At 41.3% G+C, this 11,518-nt stretch overlaps 1 protein-coding gene across 1 annotated transcript; it reads left to right on the top strand.

The window, feature by feature from the left end:
* The first annotated feature begins 1,539 nt into the window (after positions 1-1,539).
* On the top strand, positions 1,540-10,904 carry LOC103063805 (keratin, type I cytoskeletal 19-like). Its single transcript, XM_088143257.1, has 7 exons — positions 1,540-2,322; positions 3,239-3,321; positions 4,089-4,245; positions 6,080-6,241; positions 7,191-7,316; positions 8,073-8,299; positions 10,790-10,904. The coding sequence occupies exons 1-7, from the start codon at positions 1,540-1,542 to the stop codon at positions 10,902-10,904; spliced, it is 1,653 nt and encodes a 550-aa protein (XP_087999383.1).
* The last annotated feature ends 614 nt before the right edge of the window (positions 10,905-11,518 follow it).

The raw sequence follows: 11,518 nt of genomic DNA, 5'->3' as shown, positions 1-11,518 counted from the left end.
GCAGAAGTTAGGAAAGAATTATTAGTAGAGATTAAAGCCAAAGAGGAGAAAAAATTGGGAAATGAAGTAAGAAGTAAAATCCAAGAGGTTTTAAGGGTGGGTGGGTTCTAACTTTGGGTGGGCAGCTGATACAGTCATAACACTGCACCATCACACCCATCACGGATAGTTACAGAAGCAGGGAGGAGACCTGTAATCAATTTGCCTCTTGAAATTCTCACAAAATTCTCTGCTTCATATTTTGAAAGGTACTGTATTTTCACATGAACAATACCAGATTATTCACATTTTCATGAAATGAACGCTGATGATATTTGGCATGCCATGCTATTTTTCAATTATAAATTGAATTATTTTTCAAGCTCACTTCATTATTTGGTGTCAATAACTGGACGCTTGATAGTGAGTGATAGCAATTGATAACCTGCGCTGGCAGAGTGATATTTCTGGGTTCTTGGATGATTCCAGTGTCAGCCCCCTCTCCATTACTACATGGGAAAATATGTTGCAATGTAAGAAGGATTAAAGTATGAGAAGAGGGAAGTATATAACTGAATATACTGCATATATCACCTAAACTGTAGGTGATATTGAAATATTACTGAAGGTAAATGAAGGATAGAGATGCCAGGATGAAACAGGTGATCCTTGTCAACCAGGGATCATATAAAGATCATGACAATGTTGCACAATCCATGTACTGATTTGATGATCTCAGAGCAGGGAAATGAAATCACTTTCAGCTGATAGCAAGTCATAAAACATGTATATTCTGCCTGTTCTCTTACAGCATAAGGGACCTTATGTGAATCTCTCTCTTAATTTTATGAGAACAACCCTGTGAGATAGGTTGGCCAGAGAGAGAGAGAGAGAGAGAGAGAGAGAGAGAGAGACTGGTCCAAAGTGAATTTCCATGGTCGAATTTAAATTGGATGATCTCCGGCCCAGGTCCAGCATTTCAACCACTATATTGTGCTGGCTCTCTCATGAAATGTCAAAAATGTGCAAAAAGGGGAGGACTCTGGGGACACTCAATATTTTTAAATGAAAAGTCCATGAGGAAGTTTGGCTTAGCTCAGGGTTGAGTTTTACCCCAGGCTTAAATGTTATGAAATTACATTTTAGCTGCAGGAAAATAATGAGGTTGGATCAGGAAAGCTATGTTTCCTCTTGCAGGCAAAAGAGGCTATTATCATTGCAGCATCTCTGCACACAAAAACACACACTATCTTCCTATTTTTTTTTTCCCAGGGAGCTGCTGACACGTGCAGCATCTCCTTTGAATCCCATTGCATCTGCCAGCATCTTGCCTTTGGGAATTTAGCTTCAGCCTGAATAATTACAGCATCCTGTGTTATGAGTTTAGAAGGGAGTGGGGGGGGGGTTGGGGAACCCCAGAAAGGAGCTCAGGCAGAACAGGTGACACCCTTTGAAGAAAGTATAAATAGAGATAAGTGAGAAGTGGATTCAGCAGTCTTACTTCACGTCAAGTGGTGCCTCTTGCTTTCAGCTTAGCATTCAAGGAACTTCTCTGTCACTATGAGCTGTGGTCCAAGGCACACGGTCCTAGCAGCCGGGAGAAACAGCAGTGGGAGCTGCAATCTTGGAGTGGGGGTTTCTTCTGTTGCCTCTGGGCGGCATGCTTCTTGTGGGATAGGCAATGAAAGAGCTGGCTTCTCTGGACGGAGTCATCTTGGGGGAAGAAGTCATTTCTCAAGTGGCAGCTGCAGTGGGGCATTTGTTGGTGGTGGACATGCTGGGGCAAATGCTAACTTTGTGGCAGCCTCTCACATGGGGGCTTCTGCTGCTAGAAATGGTATGGTAGGTGGTGCTGGTGGTGGTCATGTCGGTGTGGTAGGTGGTATTCCTGGTGGTGTGGTAGGTGGTGCCCATGGTGGCATGGTTGGTGCTGTACCAACTGCTGTAGTTGGCGGCATGGGTGGTGTAGTTGGTGCTTCTCATGCCACTATGGTAGGTGCTCCTTGTGGAGTGGTTGGAGCTGTCCCTGCTGGCATGGTAGGTGGCATTGGTCACCCAGGTGTTGTTGGTGGCATGGGTGGTATGGTCCCCAACCCTGGAGCGGTTGGTGGATTAGTTGGAGAACCTGTTTGTGGAGGTATTTTCTCTAATCTTGATGGGAAGATGACCATGCAGAACCTCAACGACCGTCTGGCTAGCTATCTGGACAAAGTCCGATGCCTGGAGGAGGAAAATGCTGAGCTTGAGTGCCGAATCAGGGAATTTTATGCCAAGCAAGGCCCTCTGTGTGAACCAAAGGACTATAGTCATTACCATCAGCAAATTGAAGATCTTAAAAATCAGGTAGAATGCCAATTCTCAATCCATTTTTCATAATTTTCACATGCATTTGCTTGGGACAATTGCAAGTAATAGGCACTCCTGCTTAGCTGAAGTTCAAAATGCTGTTGTTTTGCTGATTTTAAGTGGTCAGTTTATTCTTCTGATCGTCATATACAAAATAAGAACCAATAAAACTTTGTTAAACATGTTCTTGTATTCCAAACAGTGTAGATAGTCTGCTTTCCCAAAATATGGTGGTGGGGTTTTGGTGATGTTTCCACATTATTTTGCAATATGGATTCTATAAATGAATGTTACAGTTAATAAGAAATCTTCATTTCAGAGGACTGCCAATAACAATTTATATTAGGTGGCACTCTAAGTTTATCTATAGATGTTGCTACTTCTGTATTATGTTGATATGCTAAGCTAGTGAGCCTTTTGGTAATTCATGATGGCCTTGCTAGCATGGTATGATGTCACTGTGAAGTGCTACACCTAATTAATTTTCTGCATGGAAGCAGCCACCAAAGGGTACAATTAAAAGTATCCCCATGTTATAATAGTTGGTCTTTGGAAGAGGAGAAAATAAACTTAACTCCATTTTGGTCACCACTCCCAACCATTTACAAACTGTAGGGGATTCCCCCTGCCCCCCCATGGGCTTGCTAACTTATTCTTTTCAAATTCAAAGCTAGCCAGAGTCACTTTTCTGTGAGATGGGCAGCTATACAAATTTGATTGATAAATAAATTCATAAATAAATAAATAGCAACTTAGATGTAACTGAGCATATATCCATCGGCTGAACAATGAACCTCGTGTTAGTTCAATGAACTTCTGATGTGGATGGCTAAATCTTAATGCTAGAACTTTACATGCAGGGCAAAAGCAATGCAGATTCATCAACAGAATCTCATTTTTTCCTTTTATCCAGCTTATTTGTACAAGTGTGGAGAATAACAAACTCCTTCTGTGCATTGATAACAGCAAGCTGACTGCTGATGACTTCAGAACCAAGTGAGTACTTTTCAGTAAATTAAGGGCAGATGGACCAAAGAATATTCACTCTGCTGAGTGTGCAGGACTAGCTGTGGGACAGTGTGAGCTGCCCAGAGTCATCTGCTGGGGGAGAGGAGTGCTGGGGGAATGGGGGGCATACAAATTAAACAAACAAACAAACAAACAAACAAACAAACAAACAAGTGGTTAGAGGAGAGTGCCTTTTATTTCAGGCAGTAAGGCAAGAAGAAGAACCCTGCTATTCTCCATTTTGGGGGTGCCTACTTCTTTTAAAAATAATATTGGCTATTTTGTGAAATTATATGGGATTCTGCAGAATGATGACCATTTATGCTATATCACAGCTTTCCCTAACCTGGAAATCCTTTAGATCTGTGAGCCTCAATTTCCAGAATTCCTTAGGCAATATAATTATTGTTGAGAATTCTGGGAGCTGAAATCCACACACCTGGGGTGCATCAGAGTTGGTGAAGGTTGAGGTAGGGCAAGGAAAAGGAACTGTGGTTCAATGTGCCTGGAATAAGAACAAAGTCAATTCTAGCACTGTTACAATCAATGAAATATTACTGCCTATGGGTATCTCCCTATTACTTCTATCTAGAATTTGTCCAACAGCAGGCATGAGGTATTATATGGGAAGGCTGATATTTAAAACCCAAGAAAATCTGCAGTCCTGAATTGCTTGGATAAAATCTGGTAATCTCCCTTGGCCAGGCCTATAAGCTAACCAGCAATTCCTTCATCCCTTTTTACTTATGGCTCAGGTATGAAACAGAATGCTGCCTTCGTCAGAATGTGGAGGCTGATATCAATGGCCTGCATCAAATCCTGGATCAGCTGACTGCCTGCAGATCTGACCTGGATGTACAGAATGAGAACCTGCAGGATGAACTATGCTGCCTGAAGAAAAACCATGAGGAGGTAGGGGGTCATCTTCTCATTCAGTGAAATCAAAACGCGTCATTTGAAATAATATTTTCCTTATTAAAAAATCGGTAAACTTCTTCCTGGGTCAGGGTGGGAAACTGTAGATCTCTAGGTGTTGCTGGATTGCATACCCAGCGCACTTCACTGTTAACCATCTGACTGGGGCTGCTGTGAGTTGTAATTCAGAACTATATGCAGGTCCACAATTTTACCACCCTATGCTAGGAGGATAGATTATTTTATTAGGTCCTACTCAGCAAAGATATCCACATGGCAAAGAATAATGATTATATGAAGTTTTTGCATGTTTGTCCTGATGTAACATTAACTAAAATCTATGAAATAACTTATGTTATTTGTTTCTGTCATTTGTTTCTGTCATTTGGCTGGATCTCTGGGGTCTATTTTGCTGATGGGGACATGCCAGTTATGGATCTTGCCATTTCATTAATATGGTATACTTGTACACATCACTGGCTGGTTTTTAATGTCATGATAAGTCATACTTCAAGAATTAGCAACAAGGTGCTTGGGGGTACCATTGCATATTTTGCACCCTAAAATTATCCCTGCATCCACCAATTAAATCAAACTTATAATGTTAAAAAAAAATAGAACAGCTAAAGGTTCATACATTCATTATTAGGTTTTGGCATTCCTGAATGAGATCTCATGATATGTAGGATCAAAAGATCTCACAGTTGACCTTTCTATAATCTCATATGATATTTGGCCATACAGCCAATTTTTGGCCATTTGCAAACTGAACTAGAGTGGGGTAGGTAGGAATGGAATAGATTTCCAGCCACTGTCTGTGACACTGAATAATACCAAATAATTTACAGAATGGGGAAAATCCAAGTTTTAGTTCTTCCTTAGGCATGGGAGGCAGCTGTGGGACCATGGGCTAGTCACACTTTCTCAGCCCTAGTTAAATTTTTTTTAAAAAAATATCTCTACCAATCTTCATCCTGCAGTGGATTGATTTGGGATGATGATGATGAAGACGATGATAATTTATTAATATACATACACATATACACACCTACAATGCAGATATATTACTAAAACAGGGAAAATAATAAGCTGGCACCACGGAAGTGAGGTTTATGGCTTCTCTTGTTTTTGCCCACCAAAAATTAGTAGCATTTTATGTTGCTCTTTTCCAAAAATGCAAGTGAGTTTTTAGCATTTTTGAAAATGCACAATTTGGGTCCTACCTAGAAGAACACTAACGTTTCCCATTGCTTCCATGGCAACAAAAAGCCACCAGCTAAACAAATTGCACAGGATGCACTAGTTGGGGAAGAGGACAACATTTTGCATTTCTATGTGTCTGTGTGTGTTCTAAGACAAAAATGGAGAGATCTGCAGATGTTGGACTAATTCCCATCAACTTCGGCCAACATGTCTAATACAGTGGAAACAATGATGGAAATTGTATTCCATCAACAACCGGAGGGCCACAGGTTCACCAGTCCTCCTTGCTTCAAAACTAGGTTAGCTAGGTGCCTTTTCAGACACTGAAGAAAATCTTTCCTTTTCAACTGAACAGCATTATCCCCAGGGAAATTGTCTGCAGGTTCTTCTTTTCATTTGCATCATCATCACTACTGACACTTTTTAAACTGGGGGACTTTACAGATGCTGGCATTTTGGACTGGTACAGCCCAAGAGGCAATCCACCTTGCCTCCTTGAGGTTGATTTGCTCTTTATAGTCTCCGTCAATTTCAGTTATCCAGGTTGTTAGAAAGTTCATCTGGGGCAAGGTGAGTACAATAGAAAAAGGAAGGTCCATATACTAAGCACTTCCTTTTCTTTGGGTAGGAAGTAATCTGCTTGAAGAACCAGGCTTCTGGAGATGTCAGTGTGGAAGTGAATGCCTGTCCTGGACCAGATCTGAAGAAAATCCTGGAGGAGATGAGATGCAAGTATGAAACAATGATTGAGGGAAACCGCAAGGAAGTAGAAGCATGGTATGAATCCAAGGTAAGTGAAAGATCAGCTTTTCCTAACCTGGAACATTCCAGGTGTGCTAGACCAACTCTCATAATCCACCAGAGAGCATGGGAATTGAATCCCAACATCTCTGAGATTGCACAAGATAGCATGGTTTTGTAGAGTCTTTTGGAGTGGACGATAATAATAATAATAAAAAAATTATTGGAACATGATCACCCTGCCAAGTCTTAACTGAAGAAAGATGGTTTTGTAAATAACCAGGCCCAATTCATGAAGGGCTTTATAGATGACAACCAGTACTTTGAATCACACCTGGAAACCAATGGTAAACAGTGTAACTTGCAAAGTAGAGGTGTCACAAGGGCTTACCAAGGTAAGGCATAACAACTTGTACAGCTGCATACCGAACCAGCTGTAGTTTCTGAATGGTCTTTAAGGGCAGTCCCATATAAAGCATGTTGCAGAAGTCCAAATGGGAGGTGACAATGGCCATGAGAAACAACTATTAGTCTAGAAAAAGGTACACCTGGCACACAAAGCGGATCTGTAAAAAAGCCCTTCTAGCCACAAGAACTATGAGTCCAGATGTATAATCTGTGAGGCCAGAACTGTGACTCACAGATTATACATCAGTTCCATCTGGGAAGAACAGCCCCATCAAGAACTAAAGAGAGAAAATCTCTGCAAATGGCTGATTCCTGAACCCCAACCACTAGGGTTGAAGGTGAACTTTCTCTCCCCCATCCAAATTCTTACAGCCTCTAAGCACACAGATAGATATTTGTAGAATTGATTAGATAGATAGATAGATAGATAGATAGATAGATAGATAGATAGATAGATAGATAGATAGACCGACCGACCAACCAGATCCTGCTTGGAGGTTTTCTGAAACTTACTTTAGTAGGGACTGGCTTTGGAGATAAAGTGTATGCGTAGCTCAGCTATGTGTCTCTCTTAATGCTATGCATTCCAGATTGAGGAGGTGAACCGTGATGTCTGCACCAGCAGTCAGGAGATTGAAGAAAGCAACAACAAAGTCACTGAACTGAGGCGCCAACTGCAAGCCCTGGAGATTGAGTATGATGCCCAGTGCAGCCTGGTAAGAGAGCAAGAATTTCTGTAGAATTGGAGGCACCTTGGGTGGAACAAACTGTGGCAGGCAGTGCATGGCTGCTTCATGTATATGCAAAACCCACAGAGCTTGTGATGGCAATCACTGACTTTTTATGTGTCCCAGAACTTGATACCACCAAAGGTCTGGGTGGGATTATTTATGCATAATCATATTGATGGTGCTGAATACTAATATCTTCAAAATGTCTGCTGCATTTAAACAAACTGCATCACAATTATCCTTCCTCAGCCTGGTTCCAAGGCTCTTCATTATTCTGATGAGGAAACCAAGGGTTCAGACCCACTCCTCAAGGTGTTCCATTCATTACATGAAACTATCTGATGTGTTTGGGCATAAGAAAGACACTTTTAAAAGTTTTAGAATGGCAGATCTGCACTTTTGCAAGAACAGGTTTCCTCGTACATTCATCAGAGGTACAAGTTTATCCTACATGTTAGCCATCTGTTTTAAGAGAGAGAGAATTTGGTATAGTGGTTACAGGCACCAGACTTAAAACAGGGAAACTGGGAGTTCTAGTCCTGCTTTAGGCATGAAGCCAGCTGAGTGAAGGAGAAGGCAATGGCAAACAACTTCTGAAGATGTTGCCAAGAAAGCTGAATGGACTTGTCCACGGAATCACCAGAAGTCAAGGTTGATTTGAAGGAGTGTGTGCGCATACACAGAGACACACAAATTCTTAAAAACTATATAAACTGTATTATGTTCTCTTTCACTTATCAGAGGGATACCCTGGAAGCTTCCCTGGGTGAAACTGAACTTCGCTACAACAACCACTTGGCTGAGCTCCAGGAGCGCATCTCTTGCCTGGAGCAGCAGTTGGCAGAACTGCGGTCGGAGATGGAGTGCCAGAACCATGACTACACCGAGCTCCTGGACGTCAAAAGCCGCCTGGAGAAAGAGATTGCCACCTACCGGGGCTTGCTGGAAGGGGGACAAAATGACATTGTGTAAGTAGCATGCAGAAACAATGGGGCTCCCAATAAACCCTGGAATGGGAGTTTTAATTAAAAAAAAGGGGGGGGACTAGTCCAAGGGATAGACACTTGGGGAATTGTGGAAACTTGGTATTCTTTATGTAGGATGTAATAGTATCTGAGAAAGACCTTGAAAGACCGGGTGAAGAGGTGCTGCCTAGGGAATGGTCAGATAAGAGAGGGGATAGCCCGCAGCTGCGTAATGGGAGAAGAAAGAGTCTCAGAAGGGACCCTCCCTTGCTTCCCAGGCTGTAAAAGAGACAGTGGGAGATTTGTACTTTCAGACTTGCAAAATTCTGTTAATGTAGCCTGACAATAAAGTAAAATTAGCTCATCTGATCGTGTTTCCTGCCTGGTCGACCTGGGAAGGTTGACAAAGGACTAGTATAGGGTGACCCTTGAACTGGGGAATTCCAGATCAAATTTCAGTTCTACCATATCATTGTCTTAGGAAAAAATTACTGTTTCTTCCATCTATAACAAAATTACACAAGCAGAGGCTCCAGGACCCATGTGGCCACGAAAATCATGGAGTGTGGTCCCCAAGGTTATTCCAAAAACTGCCAGTGAATGATTGATGTTGCAAGATATTACATAAATGCTTTAACTTTGAAAGATTTAGCTATAGTTTAAATACAGTTACCTCATTTAAATGTTATCCTTCTTTGTCTTGGCCCCAGATACTTCTGGAGAGTGGCCCCCTCACCTGCACTCCTCTCAGAGATCAGTGTGGCTTCTCCTCCCTGATCTAGAATAGGGCAATGCCCTTTTCTAAATTTTGGAAGGGATTTCTGAGACAACGAATGAGTGGTGCTTGGCAGTGTCATTCAGTTGTCAGCCTGGGAGGTAGGTTAGGTGTGGGAAATGCATAGATTCCCCCCCCAAGGAGAGCCCCCCCAAATCAAGATAGTGATCACATGGTTAAATCAACTTTTTTAACTACCCCGCTGCTGATAACCCTGATTTCAACTCTTATTCACATCTGTATCTTGGGCAGGCCATTTCTTCTTAAGCCTAACCAACCCCACTGGTTTTTTGTGATGTTGAAAGCACTGCTCAGAGTTTGTCAAAGATCAACATTTAACTTAACAATTGACTATTACAGTCTGGCACAAGATGTCTTTCTCTTGGAAGCAGAATAAGAATTGGTGCAGTTAATATCTGTGCTATACAGATAAGAGAGATTGCATGTTTTTGTCACATGTTAATAATTTGGTATTTGAAAATACAAGGTCTACAGTCAGACAAAGATCTCAGGAGGGTCTCTGTGTTCCTGTTCATTGTGCTTTGGTTAAACTTTTCCAAACTTTAAAATTTGCCGCCTTTTCACTGGCAAGGTTTAATGCTGTAACAGTACAATAGCATTGGCAGTCTCTAATATTTTATTAGCTCAAAGATTTTACCTGTCCCAGTGTCGATATTACATCCTTGAAACACATACTGTGATATTATAACTTTTTCTGAAAAAGCTAGAAAAAATTACTGATATTTGCTGAAATAATTGAAAGCTTAATCTGATTTTTAGCTTTTAATTTTCTGGCCGGATGGGTTTAACTTAGGGCTGTTCCCCACTGCTGAGTTGAATTATATATTGGCAGAACATTATATTGGCAGCTTCAGAATTTCCTGCTATCATTGGTGATCCCTATCTTGCCAAAACTGCCTTTGTTCCCAATCACTGAGGTCACCTGTCTTACCTCCACAGTAATAGGTAACAAGGCCTAACAGATTCTAGACACCTTGATACTATCCTTGGATGATGTTGGAATCAGAAGAAAATGCTGCTTTAACATGGGTACAACAAAGGACCACTTACACCTACCTTACTGATAGGCTTGAGATAAGAAGAAGGCAGTATCATGGGAACATAGCAGACATACAATGTTGCCAGGGCATTCTTGCATGTGATTAGGGGTAAGTGGGGAAAGGCCTCAAGATATTAGAGACTGGATGGCCATCTGTCAAGGATGCTGCAGTAGTAAATTTTTGCCTCAGGTAGGGGTTTGGACTAACCAGTCTCTAAGGTATCTACCAACCCTTACAATCTATAATTCTGTGATTCTATGCCCGGGTTTCTGGCATAATAGACCCAACAAGAGATAAATGATAAATCTATAGATGTTACTTTGGAATTTGATATATTTTGTTTCTACTCCTTGGACAAGTGTCCAGACAAAATTTCTCAACAAAAGTGAGGTTTACAGTAGGCTGCGAGGCAAATTTTGCAAGTTGGAGTTGTCAATCGACTAAGTTTCTGGAGCAAGACAAGGGGATGTGCTTTGAGACCATACTCTTTTAGTGGGTGTCCAGAAGTTCAGGCAATTCTCATGTTCACATAATGAACTCTTCCAGTTAGATGTGAAAACAGCTGATAACCAAGATGTTGGCTGGGTGTTTGTTGTTGAATATTGATTTCTAGCAAATGATTTTTTTAAAATCGAGACTGTTTTTCTTTCCCTACAGTGGAGGAGGAGGAGTCAGTAGAAGCAACAGTTCATCTGGTGCAAGATCCAGTGAAACTCGGACATCCCACACTTATGTGACCCATTCATGCCATGGAGCCCATTTGCACCACTAGGGCACATGAAAGGAGTATATGAGGTCAGAAGCACTTTTTTTGTTTTAGAAAAGGGTGAACACATGGTGGGATTTTGTTGTCTATGTTGTGTGCTGGGACAAATGTCTAGGAGCTCCTAGGTCAAGGCCTGGTTAAAATATCTGAGAAGAAGCTTCAAGAAATTTGAGCTGAAGTTTGTATAAGAATATAGATAGATGAAAGATCAGAACTGGGTGCCATGATTCATAACTCTAAAGCACCTTGTTTAATGTAAGCAAAGCAATGTAAACATGAATGTTCCCTTCTGAAGGCTTAGCAGCTGAACATCTGATAAAAGGCAAAAGCAAAGGGGAGAGAAAAAAAAGAAAGTTAGCAAATCAAGCATTCATTCTTAAAGCTACACAACAGTTCTTTACAAATAAGCAAATAACCAAAGAGCTGCTTGAATGGGAGCAATCCAACAAAAGGAAGAGTCAACAGCAACTGGATTCTCAATCAAGCTTGGTTCACCTAATGAGAATAGGTAGCATCCAAAAGGTTGTTTTAAATAAATACATAAATAAGTAAATCTCCAGAAAACCACTAGATGGCAGCAAAGAAATCCATAAAATTCTAACTCTGCCACCACCTCCTGG

This window comes from Python bivittatus, unplaced genomic scaffold (assembly GCF_059951505.1).
Source record: "Python bivittatus isolate LINGU-HERP-01145 unplaced genomic scaffold, Pbiv_v1 ctg000410_np1212, whole genome shotgun sequence".
NCBI classification, from domain to species: domain Eukaryota; kingdom Metazoa; phylum Chordata; class Lepidosauria; order Squamata; family Pythonidae; genus Python; species Python bivittatus.
The sequence above is the reverse complement of the archived record's forward strand: the minus strand, read 5'-3'. Positions and strand labels throughout refer to the sequence as shown.